We start from the raw sequence: 25,103 nt of genomic DNA, 5'->3' as shown, positions 1-25,103 counted from the left end.
AGGAAAATATGCTGATTGTTTAAAGACTAGTTGCTATAAGCTTAATATTTCATTTAAGTAGTCAGCTAGCAAAAACAAAGAGCAGACATGCTAGAGAAGTTGGAGGTCCATGCCATTTAATGCTCTCACTAAAAACCAATGTCATCACCATGATTAGCAGTTTGTCAAGAATGATCCATAAATTAAATGTGGTTTTGCTGCAAGAAATCTGTTTCACCGATACCTTTGTGGCATTTTTTCTTTGACAGGAGGAGGAAGAATGTGAAACCTTTGAGTTAAGCAGGGAATATGAGGAATTGATAAGATTAAAAAGAAGTGGCTCCATTCAAGCAAAGAACCTGAAAAAGAAGTTTGAAAAAATTGGGCAATTGTCTGAAGAAGAAATACAGAAAAAAATTGAAGAGGAAAGAGCAAGGAGGAGAGCTATGGACCAGGAAATAAAAGAAAGGGAAGCAGAGACTTTTCAAGAGGTACGTTAATACTCATACACGGAAAGATATTATGCTGTTATTTAACCACTCCAGTGTAAATAACAACTGTTCTCCTCTACTTGATTGGATTGATATGTATATGCTAAGGCCATCTGGCCTGTGACTTGCATCTCCTAGGATCAGCCACTAATGATTGCTAGTAGGACAATAACACCGTCATGCATGTAAAACAGATGATGTGGGTGTACGATTCAGAATACTTCCAAGAGTTTCAAGTTCATCAAATTAACATCTTCACCAATCAGTACCACTGGTAGTTGGGATAGGGTAGTAGGATCTACGTAACTGTAGGATCACCAAGGTAGCAAAAGCTGATGAGGCATGATATCAGAAAGTTCAGCTCTGTTCTCTACAAATGAGATGTAAAGTGATTGATACAACTTCAAAGCATGAATTGGGACCCTGGCAGTGCCCTGGTTTATGTTAACCAGTTGGATGATAGTTACTGGAGGACTTACCCAAGAGGTATATGTTTGACAGTTAGTCTTACTTCAGTTTCATATTTCAACAGCTGTCATGTGATAGCAGTAAGGGACATGCACAGAAATATGGCTTGTAGTTCGACCAACACGACATATTGAGGCATCTTTTATATGAACTGATCACCACTGTGCCACTTCCCCATCTGACTTCTGTGGCACATCTTGCATAGTGTGAGAATGTCCTACAAGATTATATATACAGTACAGTTGTAATATAAGGTCCATCAAGGGAAGGGTGTGGTTTGCATAGAATTCTGAATATTAATTTGATCTTAGATTAATTAGCTTGAGTGTAATATGTAACTTCATCTGAAGAGACATATACTTGTCTGTATCTGGGTCACTAATTGTATCACCATATATAAATCAGATGTATGTGTAAAGTGTCATCAAGTTGTTTCTGACCTATTGTGACCATGAATTAATGACCTCCAAAATGTCCTCTCATTGACAACCTTGCTCAGGTCTTGCAAACTGAGAACTATATAGAATCAATCAATCCATCTTATGTCAGGCCTTTCTCTTTTCCTGGCGTTATTGTCTTCTCCAGTGAGTCTCTGCTTCTGATGATGAGATCAAAGTATGGTAGCCTCAATTTAGTCATTTTAGCTTTTAGGGAGAACTGATCTGGAACCTTCTAACCAAATGCACAATTTATTTAAAACATTCGGGCCGTTTCTGCACGGCCCATTTATGACGGCCTGGGGGCGCCAAAAAAGGCGCCCCCAGGCCGCCGTTCGCACAGGCGCCGCTGCTGCAACGCAGCAGCGGCGACCTGACTCTTCTTCCCTCCCCAACAACAACCCTTTAAAGGGTTGTTGTTGGGGAGGGAGCGTCTTCCCTGCGGCGCGGTGCGAACCGAGCCGCCGGGAGACGCTGTCTCCCGTCTCCGCCCCACTCACGGTGTCCTCCTCGTCGCCTGTGGGGCGTCGCAGCCCCGCCCACGCTGTCCTCCGACCTCCAGGGGTCGGAAGGCAGCGTGGGCGGGGCTGCAACGCCCCGCAGGCGACAAGGAGGACACCGTGAGTGGGGCGGGGGAGAGCGCAGAGGTGGCTCCGTGCGGAGCCGCCTGCCGGCCTCCCCTTTGCGCGAGCAGGCTCCCGCCCCCACGCCGGCAGAACTCCTGCCGGCGTGGGGGCGCCTCCTGGCCGTGCAGAAACAGCCTCAGTTCAGAGGGGCCATTCATGTAAAATTGCTGAGGTTACTACTTCTATATACATATGGCCACTTTAAATAACTTTCTCTGAGCCTAAAATGTCACATATACATCGTCATATTAATGAATTTCTACTGCTTGTTTAAAAGCACAAACAAAATTTCAGATTTACTTCTGTCCAATGTTATTAACTATAAATCTCAAATTCAATGACCAATTTCCCCTTTCCTTTACTGCAAAGAGGAGATAATCTGACAGATTTGACCACCAGGGTCCAGTCTTTCCTCCGCTCTCCTAATTAAAAGAATCTTAACTGTTGAAAGCTTTCACAGCCGGAAAGTGTGGTGTTGTGTGGTTTCTGGGCTGTATGACTGTGTTCTAGTAGCATTTTCTCCTGACCTTTCGCCTGCATCTATGGCTGGCATCTTCAGAGGATCTGATGGTAGTAAAGCAAGTGGAGTATATACCTGTGGAATGTCCAGGGTGGAAGACACAACCATTTGCCTGTTTACAAGTTTAAAAAGTGCAATTAGCAAGCTTGATTTGCATGTATTGGGCGGGATCCACCCATTTAGCATGTGAGTAATCATGAAGATAGCATAATCAATTCATGAGGGCATCTGCATTGTAGTAGCCTGGCCTTTTGATCCCTTTGATTGCTTACTGCCTAGAGTGGTGGGTGGTGTTCACTAGCCCTTTGACTGCTTACTGCCTGGAGACATCCTTTGCCTGGGTGGTGTTTATTAGCCACTGTCTTGATTCTAGTGCTTTTCACTACTGGTAACCAAATTTTTTTCATTTCCTTTCTATTGAGCTTGTCCATGTGCTGGTGGATCTCAGTGGCTTCTCTGCATATTCTGACATAGTGGTTCAGAATGTCTGTGTTTTCAAACAATATTCTGTGCCCAGCTTGGTTTATCACATGTTCTGCTATTGCTGATATTTCCGGCTGAATTAGTCTGTTATGGTTAACTGGTCCCAAGCGCACTATATAGTTACACATACAATCTTATACTACATGTTTTCCCACAGTACATAGTACATAAACCTGGCATCTTCAGAGCAGGTACAGGTTCTATAAAGGAACCTTTTGCTCTCTCACATGATGGCCATATGCTCTTACAAAAACTTTGGCAGGGGTGTGTGACATCTCTGGCCATACACATATATTTGCTGGGAAGAAGTGATTAAAGCAATCAAAACATACAAGATATAGAAGGATAAACGTTACATAAAACTTCATGCCCACAACAGTGTTTTCAGTTTACTTGAATACAATTCTCCTTTCCTTGCCATAAGCATGGAGGCTTTCTCTCTATTTGAAAGAGAACTTAAATGTTTTGTCCATTTTATTGTAGAATTTAATGTTTTTTATTGTGTATTTGAATTTGGTTGTCAAGGTACAATTTTTCATTGGGGTGGGGGTGGAGAATTGTTATAAGGAAAACATAGGAAACAAATGCATGTTGAACCTTTACTGAAAGGGCCAAGGTATAATAGAAACACCTGTAATGGTTTCTTCTTTTACTAGTTAAACATGAAAACAATTAAATTCAAAGCTATAAAAGCATGGATCAGTAAAGGTACATGAAGTGCAGTTCAGCAACTGGATCTAAAGACTGGACATATTCAAGGTATAATTGTGTACCAATGAAGTTACACAACCATTATGGAATGCTAAAACGCCAACAGCATATCTGCTTCTCATTAGTCCAGCTCAAATTACTTATCTACACCAGTGGGCTTCTCTTAGATAAAGCATGTTATCGAAAAGGTAACATTTTGAAAAGGTAACATTTGTACACACGCTACACAGAAATAGTACAATCAACTGCTGGCAAGTCTTTAGAATTTCTTGGTCTTGCCACAACTCTGCTTTGACAAATACCCTCCATTAGAAAGTGTAGTGGAGCTTGATCACAGAGTGAGAGGTTTCCTGTGACAGCTTGTTACTAGTCAGTACGGTAGTTGAACAAAGTTATATGATCATTTTTATTGTCTTGAGTTAAAAGTGTAGGGCTTATTTCTTTTTCTCATCTCCCCTCAATATGTTTTTTTCCATTTCTTAGGAAGATGAAGTAGATGTAAAACCAGCCACAAAATCTGAAGCTCCATTTACACACAAAGTCAACATGAAGGCTCGATTTGAAAAAATGGCAAAGGCAAGAGAGGAGGAGGAACAGAGGAGAATCGAAGAACAAAAGCTTTTACGTATGCAATTTGAACAGAAAGAAATTGATGCAGCATTACAAAAGGTATCAGGAGTAGTATTCTCTTGGTAAAGCTAGAAAACCTTGTGTGTGGAGAAAACAAGGGACTAGCATACATTGTAACACACTCAAGTCATTGGAGATCAAGGCCAGAACAAGACAACTATTGGTAAAGGTGGAGGACAATTCTTGTTATCCTGCTGTGTGGATCCCACATACAGTAGTGTACTTTTTCTCAAGGAAATTGGCACTTCATAGGAAAAGCAAGCTTGAAGGAACTACAGGAGCAAGATGGTAGCTGTTTGTTTCTCTTCTCCAAATCCAAGTGCAATATTGAGAAACAATGGAATACACATGTATGATCTAGGTCAGGATTCAAAATGTGGAGTCGCCAAATGTTTTAGAAAGTATGTGGGACCAAGTGGGATTTTGGCCAATAGGGCTTCTGATTGGCTGGCAGATTAGAAAAAATCACTTCAACAGCAGTTGTTTTGACAGTATAAAATTTTACTGAATAACTGAAGGTAAGCCATGTGTATCCAGAGATACTTGTTCATTTTAAAAGGCATACTGCTAAACAGAGCTTCTGCCAGAAATGTTGATTAGTTACTATTAGTTAAGCGTGACATTTTGTGGTTGGCTGTGCCTCCTCATCATAATTCCAAATGTCCCCACAGGCTCAGAAAGGTTGGGGCCCTCTGAGATATAAGTATTATGCAATACCAGTATTGTATGAATCATATTTCTTTTCATAATTCTTATCTGAAAATGCAGAAAAAGGAAGAGGAGGAAGATGATGATGGGAGCATTGTTAATGGCTCAGTTTATGAAGATGAAGAACAGCAAGCAAGGTCTGGGGCCCCATGGTTCAAGAAGCCTCTTAAAAATGTGTCAGTTGTGGATGGTGAACCAGTAAGATTTACTGTAAAAATGTCTGGAGAACCCAAACCAGAAATCACATGGTGGTTTGAAGGGGAAATGTTGCAGGACTGTGAGGACTATCAATATATTGAGAGAGGAGATACCTACTGTCTTTACTTACCAGAAACTTTCCCAGAAGATGAGGGAGAATATATGTGTAAAGCAGTAAATAGCAGAGGAACAGCAGCTAGCACCTGTATTCTCACCATTGAAAGTAAGACTTAGCATTTTAATAACAATTCATATCTCCCATCTTTTTCTAAATCAGTTAACTCTCTTTTTCTCTTCTCTTCTTCCAGCTGATGACTATTAATAGCCTACTTCATCTGGAGCCTTCCTTCTCTAAATTTACTGCATTCATCTCTCTTTCTGTCTGTGGTGGGGCCAACAAGAAAAATGTCTGTCATTCCTGAAATAAGATATTCAATTGCCTGTTCTAAACCTCTTTATTTCAAACAGTAATTTGACAGTTTGGTAAACAGTGGCTTAACCCCCACCCCACACCTTACTTATGACTAATTTGTTGCTTCACACAGCAAGGCTATTACCAACAGGCAATGCATTCATGTGAAGCAGCCTGCTAAGTCATCACACTTGTCTTCCTGATGTCAGTACAAAAATAGCTCGTATCAGTGTAGTGAAAAACAAGAGCATGGTGAACTGCTTCGCACAAGTAATCTGCCTGGGAGAGCCTCTGGATTCATTGCAGTTTTCATGCCATTGTTTGCACATGTAAAATTAGGGCAAGGACACTGGAAACAGCAGAACAAAGTTGTTCCAGCAGATGAAGACCAATTAATTCATTCTACATTAATGTTGTCCTCAATTTATTTGATCTGAAAACAGTGCGGAAAATTTAGTAGCCAAATTTTAGTTGTTTATTTAATTGGGTTTTTGTTTAATGCAGTATTTTCTTTAATGTGCTTGAATAACATACAATCAGAATAGTGGCTTGAAAGCAGAGTTATGTAATTATCATGTATATGCGGTTGTCAAAGTTCTTTGAAATATTAGCGTTTATAATTTTGTATTAGAAGTTAGACATTGTCTAGAATGCTGCTTATAATACTGAATCAAAGTCATAGTATTCAGTAATTAAGCATTATGATGATACTGGATGACTTTTCAACTTGAACCTCTTGTATTAAATCATCTCACTACAGTATACAGAAACAGAATTACCAATAAATATGGTTTTCATATATACTTTGAATAAAAAGTGATTACAGGTTTGCTTTTTGCTAATGAATAACTGGAAACTAAATTCCAATGCAGACTACCATACATACTAAAAAGAATTCTCCAGTAGATTTTGGTTACATTTAACTGGCCAGAATTTAGAAAAATTACAAGTTAGAATAAATTTTTATACAGGATTTACCTGGCCTTTAAAACCTATGTACCAAATTTTCCTATGCTGTGTTCTGAATTAATTGAAAGGTTAATAAATCTCTGTTGAGTCTCACAAAGCTTTTCTTCATTTCACAAAAGTTATGGCCATTCAACCTTATCTACAATTCTTGGGCATTTAATGGGATTAGATTTTGTGAACAGACTCTGTTGAAGTAAATTTTTCCTATCACACAGGCACTTCGTCCCTCCGGGAACACTTGTAGAAAAACCATGTGGAGAAAAGATGGAAAACTGGCCACCCTTTTCCAACAGTTGATTTCTGCCAATACAAGAGCTAAATGTCCAGGGCAATTCTGCCTAATCTCCCCCTACACACTGCCTTGGTAACTGTTTGGCTTTTTGTCCACAGCTATCCCACAACCCAGCAATACATGATTGTGGGTCAAAGGCGCTTAGATGAAAAATTACCTAAGTACAGAAGACAAGACACACTACCCATTAGTTTACATTTATTGAGAACTTATACAAAAACATTACAAATAATGTATTTTCATGAATACATACAATGCCTTATTGCAAGTTCAACACAACATAGTGTAAAGCATTTGATTTACCTCACGTCCAAGCTGCATCTCCCTAAGATACTTCCCATCACAGTAGCCTTTTAAAGACAATCTTCTTTTTTAAAACACGGGTAGTTTCTGTAAAGAACACTATCTCAGGACGAAAATGCATGTTGCATGCATATAAGATAAAGGTTGCATAAACTTAAGGATACTGCAAGTAGGAAAAGTGGATTTGTTGTATGCATTATGCAGGCTGTGTCTTGCTTTCTGAAAAGCTAGTATAAGAAAAAGATCTAGATGCTCTAAACTCTTAACCCTATGAAAAGAAAGGCTGCCCCTGTTGCTCATAATATTTTGTGGAAAGAAGTGATTAGTGAAACACATAGCCTACCTAGCCCCTAAAACCACTTAAGTGTAACTTATACAAAAGATACAGATAAGGAATTATTATTAAATCAGCACAGCTTGACTATACAGAACTCACACTAAGCAGTGATCTGTGAGCATTACTGAAATTTAAAGATGTTCTTTTATTTCCTTTAAAACATGCACTCTCACACCTGATTCAAGTCAGGGTACTCTAACATTCTATATTAAAATCTGCAATTTTTCCTGACAAATCACAACTGCTCAAGAAAAACCAATAATGTTCCTGAAAGAAATCAGAGACTGAAACTGAACAGCAAAACTACACAATGTCAGAAGATACCTAAAGTACCACTAGCCCAATGAAAAGATTAATGCTTAGACTGTTAAATCGCCTCCTATGTCAGACATATCCATCTTTTCTATTTGTTCCCTTGCCTTGAATTGTTCTACAATTTAAGCTGCATTTATAAAAATGGAGTGGCAAAAATAAAACTCTGTTTTTAAAATGGGGAAATGAAATCCAGCCCAGATGAAGTTCTTTAGCAGGTCAACAGCACAACACAAACCTAGTTCCCAATAAAAATGAAATCTGACATGCTGAACTACAACAAAAAAATGAAGCGGCTTGAGGGTTTTCAAGTACAGCTATTAAATTTAGTTGTGAAATGCAAAACATATCTATGCTTGACTATTTAGCAACGTGTAAATTGATAGATGGCTTGTATTGTTACCACATAACAAATTACGGAACATTTATGGTCAAGCAAATAGCACTTTAAAGAATGAGAAGTGATTAAAACAGGCAAATTATACCCTACACCATTAAGTATGGGATACATTTAAAATCGGTATTTTGCCAATTTTACCTTCTACATGGAGCCCTTCTATGGTCCATGCTCATCGGCTCACCATGGCCATACACTCAAAGGAATCCTCTTTATTGGAAGTAACTATCTCAGGACCTGATTTTATGAGCTATGATTTGGTGCTTGCAGCATCTTCAGCACTGTGTGTGAAAATGAAGGCAGTATTTTTGAATAATTTTCTTTGATGCAGAGAAAAACAGGACTTTTGAGAAAATCAAAACATTTTATTAAGTGACAAACAAAAAACTGATGGTACTGCCTTAGTATTGTCTAAATTAAAAAAATGTACCAGTTAAGCTATCTAAATAAGCCATAACACAAAACATTTTAAACTGGCAAAAATATACAGCAATTCAGCTGAAATAGCAAAGAAATCACTATAAAAAGGAAAGATTTGCCGAACTGTTAACATTTTACTGGCACACATGCTTACTAATAAGCTGTTCTTCAAAATTCAAGTCTAAATTTTTCCTTCTGTATCAAATCAAATAAGCAAGCTAGGTTAATCTGTTGTACGGATATTATGGTGTATAACGTAAAAAAATTAGACATCAGTCTTGGGAATTAGAGTAACACAGTATGCTTGAGTAAATAGTATTGGGTATAACATCCTTTACATTATAAAAGCATTTGTGAAGGCTGTTGAAGTTCTGACCAAGTATTTCCTGTATCTTGAAAAAAATAATTTATATTCATTTGAAACAACTCAGCTACTGAGGGAAAAATAGTAAAAGTGACTTACTCAAAAATTATTGCAGCAATCCACTTATCTTTTAAAAATAAAGACACACATTTACCCAGAAATGTAAATAATTGTTTCAGACTTTCCACTGGAATTGAACCATGAATAGCAGAATACATTTGGGGAAGATATTGGCAGATTGCTTTTGAATACACAACCACAAAAAAAATCTCACAGGGACAACATTAATATACTGAAATATGTATTTATACACTTCCTTAGGTTGTGCTTACCTGTGCTTTTTGCAGCAGAACCTAAGGTGGAAGGTCTGGGAAGGCACTGTGAAGTATAAATAATTGCACTGTTTGCAATTAATAAAGATTTTATACTTTAAATGAATCAAAATCAACAGCCTCCATTTGGTGAATGATAAAGAATCTGGTGAATTTTTGTTCTGTTTAGTTAGCAGCTACACCATTCTCCAATAAGCTACAGTCGCATCATGCAAAGTAGTTGCTCTAGAGCCTTTATAGCCTACTCTAAATATATTTAATAATTTCCTAATAATCTTTTCAAAAGTCTACTTTAAATCCTAATGTAAATTGGGATAAAAATAAATTCCCTCCTGATTCTACAGGACTATAGAATGCATTTCTAGCTATCTGTGCAGTAAAAGACTTCATTTCTGAGCTTCATTTCATTCTTCTCTACCAACCGCTCTAAGTGTATTCTCAAAAAGAACCCCAACAAAATAGTTTCCAAAGATAAGGCTAATACAGGTTATTAACATATACCTATATCACCAAATATAAGCAGACAAACTGAAGACAAAACAGTGTCCTCCTTACAAGCAATTTAAACTTTGTTAACAATACACAAGTTTATATCTGAATACATCTTGTTTCTGAACCCCTAATGAAAAAATATTACTTAGGTACATGACAATTCAGCTAAAACTAAATGTCTCAGCAATACTTACCCATAAAGCTCACATATACATACATACATATATATGTGCACACCTAAGTTTCTGAATTAAGAAGCAGTTATGATTTTCTAAGATATCAGCACTGTATTTTATTCCAACATAATATTCACACAGGTATGGCATTTGCATTATGTGGAACACTGACAAAAAGATACTGTTGCAGTTCATCATTTTGTCATTCTGATGTACTTACAGTGCAATGCTCCTTGAAGGAACAATCAAAGATGATACACAGCACAGTCCTCCTCACCCCTACAGAGCTAGTTCTATACTGGCTGGATCAAACCTGCACTTCAACAGACAATGGCAAGACAGACTGTATTGCATGTAATCTAATATATGCAAAAAAGCAAACAGTGGATTTTAACAGAACACCAATTTTCAGTATGACTATTAAGAATAAAACACTTTATGGAGACTTTTTTCATAATATAAATTGAATGACTAGTCTTCAGCATTTTAAAATAGACTTTATCTGTTAAGCACTTTCAGGACTCCAAAAAGCATGTTTCTATGACAAATGCAGTTTTGTAACTAAAATAAGATAACCTTACTACACTGAATTCTCAACCAAAGTGCAGCAAACTGACCGCTTTGCACATCTAATTGCTACAGTAATTATTTTAATAACGTGCCTGAAAAATATACTAAATAATCAAATCATGTATAAAAACAAAGGTTAACTATAGCAGCTATATGGGTCTGAGACAGTGGTCATGAAAAAAAAGAAACTTCAACTGTTAACACAACAGAAGTATGTCAAGAAACACCTTCACATACATGCAAATTTTAATCAAGTAGAAAGAGAAGGATATCAAGATGCTAAACAGCAAAATACAGCAACAAAAGAGATCCTTCTAAACTATTCTGCAAAGGGAGAATACCAACGTCAAACTCAAAACTTTCAAGGAAAAAGCTCTTACTTGTGTACATGTACAGCATTGCTAACAAGTCGTTGAATTCTGGAGACCCACATATCCAACTTACCGACACAGGAGGTTTCATATTATTTATTGTAAAGCACAAAACAGGCATTTAAAAGTGATCAAGTATACATTGAAAAAAGTACATTTATATCACAAAGCATTGACCACATAATAGTTGCAAATACATTTGCTGGAATGTGTACATCTACACTAATGTACTAAAAACAAACCAATTTCATTTCTACACAGAAATATTACCTCCTATCAGTAGTGATAGATATTTTGTACATTTTCAAAACACTATTTTTAAACCAAACAAAATTATGATCTTCATCAAGGCGTCTGCATCCACACATTTAACAAAGGTTTTTTCCCCCACATAATGAAGCAAATACTGTATTGTCCACTTCTCATTATTGGCCCTGTGCGAAGAAATACATAAGAGATACACAAAAAGTTAAAGAAAATCTTTTTAAAATTATGCTAACTCAGGAGTGAAGCCTTTAAGAAAGAAAAATTGGTTAATGTAATGATGGTGGCTTCCTGCATGGCTTTCAAAAACCCTGGGAGGAGAAATTTTTATTGATCAAAAGCACTGAATGTATGCAAAGACAGAGAGAGCACTCCAGTTAACTGAGATAATGAATTTATTTACTAATTATCCTTTGGCAGGAAAAAGAATGCATACTCCAGAACGGTATCAGAGTGGGAGACATGCAAAAACAAAACAGAAAGAATAAAAATAACCCCAAGAAATCACAATAGAAGTCACTATAGTCAAATAATGTAAGATTTTTATACCTGGGGTGCTGGAGGATGTTGCGGCATTCCTTGTGGACTTGTCTGGGCATAATAGGCTGCCTGCTGTCTATAGTATTCGGCCCATGCTGCACTATAATCAGGCTGACCTGCTGGTGGTGCCCCCGCTGGAGCTGGAACTGCCTGACCTAGAATAAATGCAGATTATACCACTCTCATGCCATAACAGGGACAGAAGAAGCTCAAAATAATCTCATTTCTAACAAACATTACCTTGCTTCTTGTAATATTCCTCCCAAGCCTTTGAATAATCTTGTGGCTGCCCTTGTTGACCTGAAAAACCCCCCACATTTTAATGTAAACAAAGCTCCCAGGTACACCAACATTACAGATAAGAATACTGCTTCATTTGAACCATAGTGCAAATAAGAAAAATGGTATTAAGCCTCAAGTTAATACAGTATTTTCTTGTTGCATACTCTGTACCAGAGCTTATAATAAAACTCAAGATTTTATCCACTTGACACCAGCTCTTTTAATTTTATTATATCAATATAGGCTTTACAGCAGTAAACACATTTAGCACATGGGTGTGTGGGAGAGCCTACCACAGTGTATAGGAGCAAATGTCCAACCTATCGGTGCCTTTCCCCCAAAGCAGATAGAACGCCTGAGAATCCTACTGGTTGAATGCAGTGATGTATTCTCACACATTTATAGCACTCTACACATAACACAGAGTACGTCTAGGAAAGGGTCTCCATTAACCAGCTGTAAAGGTTGCAGCCATGAAATTCCTATACGAGCACTCTCCAATACTTTCACAATAAACAAGCATTTCCTGTCAAATCTTATATAATGTGACTTTAAAAGCTGCCCCCGGAACTTCTATGCCTATAACTAAAAGCATACAGTAGATACTAAAAAGGGAAAGGAATAAGCATTGGCAGATTATGGTGATCGCAACATGTGAATTACTTTACAGCAATTCACTACTATTTTTTTAAATTTATAATAATGAAAAATTAGAAAACTAGCTTTCTAAGTGTATACACACTGAATGAAGCAATATCATTATGGTATTACAAGAGTAATACTTAAAAACAAATCCAAAGGTCTAATTATATATGCTTGAACAAGCCAGAAAATATCCACAACAAAACTTCCCATACATATTACAAGGCAATAAAACTACCACATCTTGCTTGAAATGTTCTTTGATTTATCAGCAACCTATTCAATCGAGAGAAGGCTATTACTAACTCACCAGTGGGTTGCAAGTAATGTGGGTTTTTATTTTAAAGAAAAATAATCTCATGGAGTTTGAAACATCACAACTGATCCTCCCCTTTTCCAGAGAACTGGGATTCATGAAGATAAATTCTGTTTTATTTATAAAGATTTTACAATAACTCTGTGAGGAAGGCTGTAAAATATTGAATAGGCTTGAAGGCCATCAAATGAGTTTCATGTTTAATCCCAGTGCCAACATACAATTGACTATGTTATGCTGGCTTTCTATTCTATGTGTCAGTTGATATATGACCCTACAAAAGAATGAGATGGAAGGAAATATGTTTAACATTCAAGATCACACTGCAAGACTAAAACTGTAGCGCCTTCAAAGTACAAATCTAACAGACCAGATAAATTCCTGCATTCATGGAAGTAATCTGGAGTCTTCATATTTTGCCCCATTCATGGCATCAAACTGCAGATCCTGCTGCACAAGTGGAAGACATTGCCTGTCTGTGTAGGATGTGTACATCAATTCCACGCTACTCCATCTGCATCCCCTTACACATTTGTAGGACACCCAGTAGGTTTGCCCCAACACTCTGGAGTATATTTTGTGCCACAAAGTGGATTTTAGAATATAAATACAATATGTCCCCTAACAAGTTTTACCAGCATCTTAAGCAAAAGAAACCAACTTTGATAAATATGCTATCTCCTGTAAATTCTGGTGTGTACAAGTGAGATCCACAAGTACTTACTGGAGGGTGGTCTCATTTCTCTACTCTCTGGATTTTTTTCTCTCTGCTTCCCCACCCAGCTGCATCTACAGCGTCTCTACAGCGTTACACTAACCCCAAATGCATTTTTTAAAATCTCATTTTTTCATTTCATTTTTATCAATATGAACTTATGCCTCTGACAAGTATATGGTTCATATATATGATGTATATCAACAAAAACAAGATCAATGTTTAAAAGAATGGGAGTATATTCATCTATAAGCATATTTTCCCCACAAAGGTCAGTTCAGAATTCATTTTAATTCACTTTTTGAAAGCTGAACAGTAAGGTCAATTTTAAAATGCTTAGTTCAGCACTGCAAAAAACTTGATCCTATTTCATGAAAGCCATGGTTTTACCAAAAGAGGCAGGTTATCTGTGAATTCTACCTGTTTTAATTTCACAATACAGACCATTACCCATTTTTCATGTGAAGTTTTAATTTATGGGACAACTTAGGGATACCATACAAAGTCAGAGAAATAACTGTGCTTGTCTATTTCAAAGACTTAAGATCAGTGGGCTGCCTCCTTTCTGCCACTACAGGAAGCCATCCATGAGCAGAAAAGGCTAACAAAAAAGCAGGAGGAACAATTTCAACCACTTCTCCTTATTGTAGCAATTTTTGTATGAATCCATAAAGGTATCCTCCCTGCCTATGCTTTTTCAATGCTTACAGGTAGCTTATTCAGGAAAGGTAAAAATATACACCTCCGCCTACAGCTGCATAGGATCCAGTTTCAGGAGACTACTCCACGTTGGATGTTATAAGAATAGTAGGCATGAAAATTTATTTTAAATACAATAAACACTCTTCTTGTAAAACAGCTATGCTTGCATATAATTCCCTGTCTGACCAGTCTTATTGCTACAAGATGCTGGGTGCAACCATAAGGTGTCAGAATGATAGCTTAATTCCCTAGGGCAACAAAGGAAAAATGCAGCATAAAACTAAAGCATACCTTCTTTAAACATTTTAACGAAATATAGTTCATACAAAAACAAAACTTCTTAGGAGTAAATCACAGAAAACTGATTTTTTTATTTAAGAGAAAAATGTAAAACGTACCCATTTTTTTATAGTACTCTTCCCATGCCTTGGTGTAATCTACCTGCCCTGCTGGTGCTTGATTTGGCTGATCTCCTAAATGAATAGAAAATCAAAGTAGAGTTGAAGCAGTTCAACATTTCATATAATCAACTGCAAAATATTTCACAGAAGAATCAAAACAATGAAACAATTAAACAAGTTTGAAATGTTTATTTGAAACCTTTATGAGGAAAACTTTTACTCTACTTCAATGCCTTAAATGGTTATTTCTGAGCTAAAACATGAAAAGTTTTTTGCACTGACAACTGACACCAAATTCAATGCACATTTTTTAATGTAGGGGTGCCACAACTGGTCTTTACTTGCAGCAAAATCACTTGTGAGGTTTACCTGTGATCACATTTGAGAAATCATGGATTAAAGCATCAGGGGGACAGTCAGTCATACAGCCAAACTGAATACTATGTCAAAATATATTTTGAACATTAAGACTAAAATTCTGTTCTAAAGGAACGAATCATATGCAATGATTTAGGAAAATGGGCAGGTAAAAGAAAATACAAAAGGCTTTCATGGCCTTGCAAACTTTGCCTTCAGACTGTTTTGTGTTTTGGAAAAGGGCTCCTACTCAGCCATGATCTCAGCAGCTGCTCTACAGTGACTGGATCTGAAAGAATCTGATCCTAAGAAAAATCATGTGACCAACAGAATAGAACTAAATGTCAACCCAAGTTATTTGTAACTGGAAGCCCATGTGCTTACAAAATGACTCTCCTCAGCTTTTTCCTTACTGCCAGCATTTTTTCCTGTCTAGAGTCTCCTACTCTCTATGCAAGGAACACTGGAACTGATTTTGTTGTAAGGCAAGAGAGCAACCATAGACCACACATCAATCCAAGCACAAAAGATGATGTATGGAGAAGACCAGAAAGAGAGGCTGGGGCTAGTATAGGCAAACTGGTAATGGCAGTGAATTAGATGGGTGCTTAAGGGGAAGGTAGAGAAAACAACAGCAAATATCCTGTGAACTCCCAGGGCACTGTGGAGAAGCCCTGGTGAAACAGAGTGTGGGGCACACAAAATGTGAAAGGAAGATGTTTCCACACTGGAACAGGTTTGTGTGTTTCATCTTTGCTGGCATAGCTGTACAGCAGCAATATGGTAACTATCTTTTTGTGGAAAGCACAATATGGAAAAATACAACAGCCATCCCCACTTTTGCCACTTTGAGGCTTTGATCTGTGAAAGTAGGACAAAGCAGACTTGAAGCAAGTCTTAAAAAGTGGATTAATTTTTAGAATTGGAATTATGAGACACACAAGCCTGCCTAGCTGTGTCAGGTGCTCCTCATGAGTGGTGAAAAGGGCTGAAAGAGTGGAAAAAACTCTATTCCACTCTAGTTTGAAGCTCAGATCAGGAACATGTATTAGGCAATGTGACTTGAAAATAATGCACAATACCAAAGAATTGTTATTTAATCAACATTTTGTCCTTGGAATTATTATAATGTGCTTCATTATGTATCATCTTCTGAATTGCTATTTTCCCACTGTAAATACACTACAGCAGGGGTTCCCAACCTGTTTTTATTCACATACCCCTGGCAACCCATTTCACTAAAATTGTTCCCCTATATTATGGAATCTTTTTCACAAACCCCCAAATGCTCTGGTATGTGAACCCCAGGTTGAGAACCACGACACTACAGGATAATCAGGTTTTCTGGGAATAACAGAAACCTGCTGAAAATATCCTAGGAAGTCCATCATATCATAAGAAATTATTATCACATAAATCATTCTGATACCTTGTCCATTGGTCTGCGTGGCTGGTGGTGCACTAGGTGGAGCTGCAGGTGGTGGCTGCGCTTGTTGCTGATAGTAGTGAGCATAATAGGCTGCCCATGCTGCTGAATTAGGATCTGTTGGCTTACCTAGGAGATTTAACATGGTTGAGCATGGTAAGCTTCAATTATTTAATTGTCTTTAATACAACTAGATCTCTCAAAAAACCCACTATTGAGAGCTCATTCAAAAACCACTGATGTGCTGCAAAAAAGGAAATTAAGGAAAGCCACACCAACAATATGTACATGTAATAACTGCAAGTGTTGAATTGTTGTGCATGCTTACAAGCCCCAAGTTCATCTAACCAGTTAGCTGTAATGCTTCAATTTTGTTCCTTCTTAAACTTTTAACAAGTTACCACCACTGTAGGTGAGATGAACAAATATGCAGACTTCATAAAGTCTGCAGGATTCTAGCCAACTAAGCCCTCTTCCCCCAATTTTGCTCTTGGGCATCACAGAAGGTGTAATACACCGTCTGGAACAATGCAGAGGGCAAAATGGGAATCTGCAACAATAAGTGACAATCAGTAGAAATAATTACTCCTTCTTTTGGGAATAGTAATGTGGTTCTGTTAGAGGAACTGTAGTTGCATACAGGTGCGCTGTTCAGCACTAGTGCTGCTTAAGTAGAACATACACAGTATCCAATTTAATCCAGTACCAAGGACACTCGTCAACAATGGGAAATTCAGGTTAGAATTCTCACAACACTGTAGAGAATGTGGAAGCCTCTACTCGTATAGAACTAGGAAAATATACCTCCACGGAATTCTGCAATGGAATACTTTTACCAAGATAATTAACTTACAACATACACAGATACCCCCTGATGAATTTTAGAAAGACCTCAACTGTATTGGATTCACTGATGTGCAGCTGTTCAACATGAGCAATTCAACTAGCTGCATCACCAGATTAAGCATTACATATTCTGCAAACTGTTTTTCCATTCTAACCTGTTCAAAATATACTGAGCAAAAAGAAATTTTAATTTAAATCATCTCCACACTCTTTTCATGCATAAACCGGGCTGATTTGTGCACCTGAAAGCACTCCTAATCAAGTATATCCACCAGTCCTATCACCCAGTTTCCCTGTACACATGATCAGGTGCAGTAAATTTGCAAAAAATCTGAAGCCTTCACATGATGTAATAATACTAACAGGCTATTAAGTGTGATGGCATGATAGCCTAAGGTAAATAACTTCTCCCTCACCACAGCAGATAATTTTGAACTAGAACATCTGCCACATGTGTTAATTTGTTGCTGGTGGTTCTCACCTGGATCAGGAGGATTTGGTGGCTGCCAGTGTGGATAAGCATTACCCCAGCCTTGTGGAGCATATGGTGCTGGAGGGCCACTACAAAAGAAAATATAGTAAACAATTATATTTCCGAAGGCTTTCACGGCTGGATTAAACTGGTTCTGGTGGGTTTTCTGGGCTGTGTGGCCATGGTCTGGTGGATCTTGTTCCTAACGTTTTGCCTGCTTCTATGGCTGGCCTCTTCAGAGGTGTATCAAAGAGGGAAATCAGGGTACTTTCCTCTGTAATACACCTCTGAAGATGCTAGCCACAGATGCAGGTGAAATGTTAGGAACAAGATCCACCAGACCACGGACGCACAGCCCAGAAAACCCACCAGAACCAATTATATTTCGCTTTAATATACATGGACAGCAAACAGAAAGGGTATGAAAATCACTTGTGGGTACTTCAGGCTTAACAGGTAATTGAAGTATTTAGTAACAGCCCCAGCACATCTGCTTACTTAAAGAAAACAAACCAATTGAACAAACTAATTCAGCGTTGAATGGACTCTATTGTTAAATCAACTATTTAGCCAATACCAACACCAAAAGGCACTGGCTGTTATGCAAAATGATCTACTATTGAATCCTGACCTGTAGTCAAGACCTAGTCAGTTAGCTTGGAGTCAGCAGATGGTCTTTGGAAAGAGTGCTTTTTCCCTTTTCCACATACCTATTCCTCAGTTTCAGGCTGAAGCAAGAAAGTGTCATGCAAATTCTAATCAGTTATTAGCTACACTGCTACAGCTTCTAATCAAAGCAACATGAAAAGAACCAGCCTAGAAAATACACCTGCCTGCTCAGTTCACTTCCTGATCTCCAGTAGTGATTAGGTAGACAATGAAACAGTGAGCTATTCTGCAAACTGGAAATCAGGGTACTTGCGGCCACCAGAAGCTGATTCCCAGTCAATGAGGGATCAGCTGAGAACTGGCTTACAATCTAATATTGGGAAAATTTTTGCTCTATATCCAGCAAAAATGTGGTGAGGATAAGTGGTTCAGGAGTCATTGCACAGCAGATCAGCTGGATATAGAGCTCTTACAATTTCCCATCCAATAAACTTTGCTGCCTTCCAGAATTGAAGAGATATATCAAATTTATATATTGCTGGAGGCAGGACACTGATTAGAAGCCCAGCTGATTACCTCTTTCTCCCCCACACCCCAAGCTGTTGGAGAAGGCAAGAAATGAGCTCCTCCTTTTTTTAATGTAGAGATCGAAATCAATGCTTCTGTCTCTGTCCAGCTTGGAGGGGAAGAAGAGAACTTACGGAGCAGGACTTTCACTTTTGCAACTGTACTATGAAGCTACTTCACTGAAGGGGTGGTGAAAAACACAGGCATCCAACTGGTGTCCTAATCAGTTTCTGACAAATAGGCAGCTTCAAATGGGTTGGGCAGCGGTTCAAATTGCTGAATACCAAATACATCGCTGATGGGGTCACAGTCCGTGTGTACTGAACAAGGTAAAGTTGAAATAGGCTTGCTGAGAAATCTGTTTGCTGAGCATCGTGCACAAGGCTGCTTCATTACTCCATAAATTAGAGAGGCTTCCTACTACTGCACAAAGACAATTTATTTCCTATGTTCTTTGACACAGTTTTGGTCTAAGAACCAGCAAAACTTAAGTAACATTGCAAGGCAGAAAAGAGGGGATAGCACTGCACAGTTCTGTAGTTTAAAATGTGCTGGTTTGAGTAAAATGATTTTTTGCTTCCTTTAGTTAGGGAAAAGGTATCAGTAATGAAACTTTTCTATTATGCAACTATGGCCACAATGTATATACGTTCAGGACATTTAGGACTGTTTCTGAAAATCCTTAATTAAAGTTGTCATCTTGGTTCTTTCAACTTCGCAAGACTCAAATAGCTTTTCCCCCTAGCACATGAAGTTCGTAAATTCACATATACATTGGTAGGCAGGCTACTAAAACTTTCCCCAATTATCATTGTAAGCTAGTAATATTCATGGACTCCTTTGTAAGGATACTCACTGAGGTGCTGGACCAGGAGGGCCAGGAGTATAAGGAGCAGGATTGTAAGGTCCCATGGGGGCACCAGGAGGAGGCCCAGGAGGCCCATGTGGGCCAGGAACAACACCATGAGGACCATGCGGCACAGGAGGACCCAAAGGATTCACTGGACCCTGTTAGAGAAAACGAAATGTAAGAGTAATGTTTACCTCAAGTGACTGGAGGAACAAGCTTGCTCAAATATATACTAAAGGTTTTATCCTCCACACTTTTCTTCAGCAAAAAAACTACAGCACAATGAATTCCTTCGAACATCTATTTCAACAGAAAAAGTTTCTAATAAGTTCTATTTTTCCTTTCATACGTTTCCGCACTGCAGTGATTGTTGTGTGTGAGGCAGCCTTTTAACAAGCCTTGAACATTTTTACTGCCAGCAGTCAAGACCATTCTTGTAAATCAGTCATTTGATCACTTGCCCAAGCTATGCAGCAGATCCTTCAGGGCAACAGCCCCACTTACTAGTAAAACTGACGAAGGGCATGAACAAAAGTTGGGATAGTCTTTTTCTTTTAAAGAGTCATGGGTTACTTTGAAGTAATATTAACAAGCCAAGTATTCTCCAACAGCGTCATCACAAAATCCAGCTCTGTGTTTACTCATTGAAGATGCTTTGGCCCTATCAATTTTTAAAAAAGATTATTTGCAAGAATACTCACGCCAATCTTCTCTTCTATAAGCTGTCGAGCATAATCAATCTGCTGTGGTGTCCCCCGAATAGTGAACAATTTCATGTTGGGATCTGCATTTGGTGGAGGGTTTCTCTGAAGTTCAATTCTAGCACCAGATTGTTGGCTGATACTCTTAATAGTTTCACCACCTAAAATAATTGTAATTGTTTAAAAACATGATTACAAAAAAGCTATCTGAAAGACAAACCACCAGTGGCACTCTAGTCTCCATAAAACTGCCTAAAGAAAAGGTACATTGAATGAACTTAAGAAAGTTCATTATCCTGCGAAGAAGAGCTGTCATAACTGGAACAGGAACTGTTACCACAATCAGGTACTCCCACCCACCACTTAGCATCATGGACAGCTGCCCTATTTTTAAAAATCTCACTGAAAAGTATTACTGTGTTGCACAGAAATAAGGTCAAATAAGGACTAAACAAAGAAAGTGTTATCACCTTTTCCAATAATTAATCCAGTTTTTCCAGTGGGAACAATAAAATTAAATTCTTGCAGTCCACCAGGAGGCCCCATATTCCAGTTTCCTTGTCCTCTACCTCTTCCACGACCACCAGGCCCTGGACCACCAGGATTGCCAGCCTAGGGAAGGGAGGGGGGGGGAAGGGGGGAAGACACTAATGAAAAATTATTGATTTTTTTCACCTTATAGCTAAGTGTTCATCAGACTTGGTTCCCATATTTTGCCCAATAGCTGTGTACGAGTGAGGAGACTTAAACTCTCTACCATTTTATTTCTCTGTGGTGTGCTGTTTTGAAATGTTCCAGAAATAGGTTAAATTCAGAAGAATGTGCTTGGGGCAATGTAGAGGATGGTTCAGCTATGCCATGCCATTGCAAAACACAATTAAAAACAAACACTCCAAAAATGAAGAACATTTAATACCCTTTACATTCTGTAATCTAAGAACTTTATTGCCAAGATTATTTTGTGGTTCTGCAATTCTGAAACATTGAGCAAGAATTATGAGGCAGGTAAAGTTATGATCTCCATCCCTCCTTAGGTCTTAATGACTAATATACCATTTCCCCGAAAATAAGACAGTGTCTTATATTAATTTTTGCTCCCAAAGATGCGCTATGTCTTATTTTCAGGGGATGTCTTATTTTTCTTCTCCACAGCTGCATGCTCTGGTCGACGGGCATGCTTCCAAACAAAAACTTTGCTACGTCTTACTTTCAGGGGATGCTTTATATTTAGCACTTCAGCAAAACCTCTACTACGTCTTATTTTCAGAGGATGTCTTATTTTCAGGGAAACAGGGTTAGTTGTGTGTTACCTGGTAAACTGGGAAATAGTTTGGTGGCCTTCTCTACAAAGCTTAATTACTATAACAGTAACATACATATTTACAAGTGTTAAAATTAAAAATATTCTCAAAGCGACCATTGGTACTTACCCACGAAGGATCCTTTGAGTGTAACGAGGACTTTGTGTGGGTGGCTCCCATTGGGGAGGAAGGAAATTAAATTTCCTGTGGAGGGACCGCCCCCTTTGCTCCAGTTTGGAGACTCCAAGAAGCAGTAGCCTATAATGATTAAGTCTAACCAAAAACTTAACTTAAACTGTTGCTTAACTTGGTCCCATTATAACTATGGACTGGAAGAGGAACGACAAGGGCTAATGTTAACCAACTGCATGGTCACGAGCTGTTAGTAGCTGTGGAATGAAGACGAGGAGGAGAGAAAAACAGATGACACGGGGAGGGAAAGATGTCCTCATTATGGTCAGAGGAGAAGGACCCTTCAGGGGTAAGTACCAATGGTCATTCTCCCCTGAACTAGAGAACATCTTGTGGGACCTCCCAGAGCAGTGTCCCCTTAGTTGCGTGAGTCATCGTCATAAAAGGACAGACCGTGTAGCTTGACCTTGCGCCCAAAGGCTGCATCAGAAGAGCTAAAGCAGGGGTCAGCAACGTTTACCACCCAAAGAGCCATTTGGAACCATTTTCCACTGCCTCGAAGATCTACCAAGCTGGAGAGGCAGCCTCCAGTTCGGCCCCTCCGCTCACCTTTCCTTCCAGCACTGGGAGGCGGAGGCGCCGGGCAGGAAAACACCCTCTGCCCAACGGAGCAGCCAGCCGCCTGCTCCGTGGGGCAGAGCGGGGATGGCGGCTGCTCTGGAGGGACATGCCCATGCTACCCTCCGACCTCCAGGGGTCGGAGGGCAGCATGGGCGTGTCCCTCCAGCGGTCCAGAGCAGCGCTGGAAGGAGAGGTGAGTGGAGGGGACACGAAAAGCAGCGCCCTCACGCACGGAGCCACCTCTGGTTCGGCCCCTCCACTCACCTTTCCTTCCAGCGCTGCTCTGGAGGGCTGGAGGGACATGCCCACGCTACCCTCCAATCTCCAGGCCACGCGGAGCTGCAGTATAAGGCTGAAAGAGCAACATGTGGCTCTGGAGCCACAGGTTGCAGACCCCTGAGCTAAAGAGATTAATTTTGTAGTGTTTGATAAAGGTTGAATCGGAGGACCATGTAGTGGTCTTACAGATCTCCTCCACAGACACATACCAGCTTCATGGCCCTGTACACCTCTATGATGCAGGACTTGAGGCAATGGCTGATGGTACTGCTGGAAACTGCATTTCCCTTGTTTAAGGGAGATTCAGAGATGAAAAGAAACTGAGATTTTCAGAATAGCTGGGTCCTGATGAGGTACTCCTTCAAGGACCTTCAGACGTCCAGATTGTGCCATAGCACCTCTTTGGGATGCTTTGGGTTGGGTACAAATGTTGGGAGGCACAACTTCTGTTCCTGGAGAAACCTGGTGTCCACCTTGGGTCTGAAGGTGGGATTGGGACGGAGGGCGACCTTATCCTTGTGGAAGACGCAGAAGTCCAGATGTACCGACAGGGCTGTGAATTCTGAGATGTGTCATGCCAAAGTAATAGCCACTAGGAACACAGTCTTTAAGTGGAGCATGGGTTTGAAGTGTAAGCAATGGGTTTGAAGTGTGGCCTCATGAACGCGTGTTCAGATTCCATGCCAGGAAGCGGTGGACCTGGGGCTTGGTTCTGGCCCCTTTGAGGAACCTGATGATGTATGGATGCCTGCAGGTCTTCCAGCGACTTAGCTGGGGTAGGACGGTTGCTAAGGTCGCAAGCTGCTGCCTTAGAGCAAAGACCGGAGTCCAGGCCGACTTGAAGGAAGTTCAGGAAAGAGACCACCCCCGGGATCCATGAAGACGGTCTTCTTTTGTTTGGCCCAGCGAACGAAGGCCTTCCATGTGGTGTCGTAAATGCCGTTAGTTGACTGTCTCCTGGAGGACAGCATGGTTTGGGTGACGCTGGCGGAGTGGCCTGCTACTAGGAGGGATTGCCTCTCAATCTCCAGGCGGCTAGCTTCCACTTGGTGAGGTCTGGGTGGAAGATGGGGTCTTGGTGCACCACGCCCCAGGGAGTGGGGAGCTCCAGAGGTGGTCAAATAGATAGCCATTGAAGCGTTGAGAACCAGGGACTTCGTGGCCAGTTGGGGGCCACCACTATGACCTCTACCCAAGACAGGGACACCTTTCACAGGAACTTGGGGAAAATTAGAAGTGGCGGAAATGCATAAAACAGCACCTGTGGCCATGGAGCGGTCAGGGTGCCTGTGGCCTCCACCTTCTTGTGGAAGTACCTCGAAAAGAACCTTGGGGTCTTGATGTTGTTCTGGGTGGCGAATAGATCCACCTCCAGAGAACCCAGGCTTTGGGTTATCCAGGTGAACAACTCCCCCTTCAGGCTCCACTCTCCCTTCAATATCTGTTAGCAGCTTAATCAATCTGCCTGGAAGTTGCCCATTCCTTGAATGTGTTCTGCGTGTAGGGAGAGGAGAATCTGTTCTGCTAACCTTAGGGTCTCTGATGCTTCCTGGTGGTGGGCTGAGCAGCATGACACACACACCCCCGAGGCAATATTGTCTGTCCACACCAGGACAGGCTTTCCTTTCAGGAGGGGTTGAAAGGTGGAGACGGAAAGGAAAATGGCTCTCAGTTCCAGGCAATTAATTGGAAGAGAGGACTCCTTGGGGGACCATAGGCTGTAGGATGGCATCTGTGAAAATCTGCACCTGTTGGGGAATCCAGTAGGCCTTTCCCTGTCATAGGTTGGAGGGCTTGGTCCACCATGTCAGGCTACACTTCATCTGTCTGGGAAGGCTGATGGAATGGTGATGTTTGTTGCAGATGTCATGTTGAAATGGGGCCAAAAGCTGTTGTAAGGCTCTGGTGAGGAACCTCTCCCATTGGAGGGCATCTGAAGTGGAATTTAGTAGGCCTAGGAGAGATAATAGAGCCATGAGGGAGACCGATCTGCTGTGGATTGCCTGAAGGACTAGCTCTCTGATCCTGATGATCTTTTGGGGAGGAACAAAGAACATGTTAGCTGACGTGTTGATGATGACA

At 39.9% G+C, this 25,103-nt stretch overlaps 2 protein-coding genes across 12 annotated transcripts in view; one reads left to right on the top strand and one right to left on the bottom strand.

The window, feature by feature from the left end:
* NEXN (nexilin F-actin binding protein) overlaps positions 1-6,725 on the top strand; it is a 48,866-nt gene extending 42,141 nt beyond the window's left edge. For 5 of the 6 annotated variants that reach the window (XM_048496862.1, XM_048496857.1, XM_048496861.1 and 2 more), the window contains 4 exons: positions 249-470; positions 4,199-4,384; positions 5,114-5,474; positions 5,560-6,725. In XM_048496862.1, the coding sequence (XP_048352819.1) occupies positions 249-470; positions 4,199-4,384; positions 5,114-5,474; positions 5,560-5,573 (783 nt within the window). In that variant the 3' untranslated portion in view covers positions 5,574-6,725. Of the gene's footprint in view, positions 1-248; positions 471-4,198; positions 4,385-5,113 lie in introns of all 6 variants that reach the window. The other variant, XM_048496858.1, reaches the window with a different exon arrangement.
* A 380-nt stretch (positions 6,726-7,105) lies between these two features.
* Positions 7,106-25,103, bottom strand: part of FUBP1 (far upstream element binding protein 1) — a 40,675-nt gene continuing 22,677 nt past the window's right edge. For 4 of the 6 annotated variants that reach the window (XM_048496850.1, XM_048496852.1, XM_048496853.1 and 1 more), the window contains 9 exons: positions 21,159-21,300; positions 20,689-20,849; positions 19,994-20,145; positions 17,971-18,050; positions 16,647-16,772; positions 14,858-14,932; positions 12,043-12,102; positions 11,812-11,957; positions 7,106-11,432 (listed from right to left, as the gene is read on the bottom strand). In XM_048496850.1, coding sequence (XP_048352807.1) covers positions 11,424-11,432; positions 11,812-11,957; positions 12,043-12,102; positions 14,858-14,932; positions 16,647-16,772; positions 17,971-18,050; positions 19,994-20,145; positions 20,689-20,849; positions 21,159-21,300 — 951 coding nt within the window. In that variant the 3' untranslated portion in view covers positions 7,106-11,423. The remainder of the gene's footprint in view (positions 11,433-11,811; positions 11,958-12,042; positions 12,103-14,857; positions 14,933-16,646; positions 16,773-17,970; positions 18,051-19,993; positions 20,146-20,688; positions 20,850-21,158; positions 21,301-25,103) is intronic. The other 2 variants (XM_048496851.1, XM_048496854.1) reach the window with 1 other exon arrangement.

Source organism: Sphaerodactylus townsendi, linkage group LG05 (assembly GCF_021028975.2).
Source record: "Sphaerodactylus townsendi isolate TG3544 linkage group LG05, MPM_Stown_v2.3, whole genome shotgun sequence".
Taxonomy (NCBI): Eukaryota; Metazoa; Chordata; class Lepidosauria; order Squamata; family Sphaerodactylidae; genus Sphaerodactylus; species Sphaerodactylus townsendi.
The sequence above is the reverse complement of the archived record's forward strand: the minus strand, read 5'-3'. Positions and strand labels throughout refer to the sequence as shown.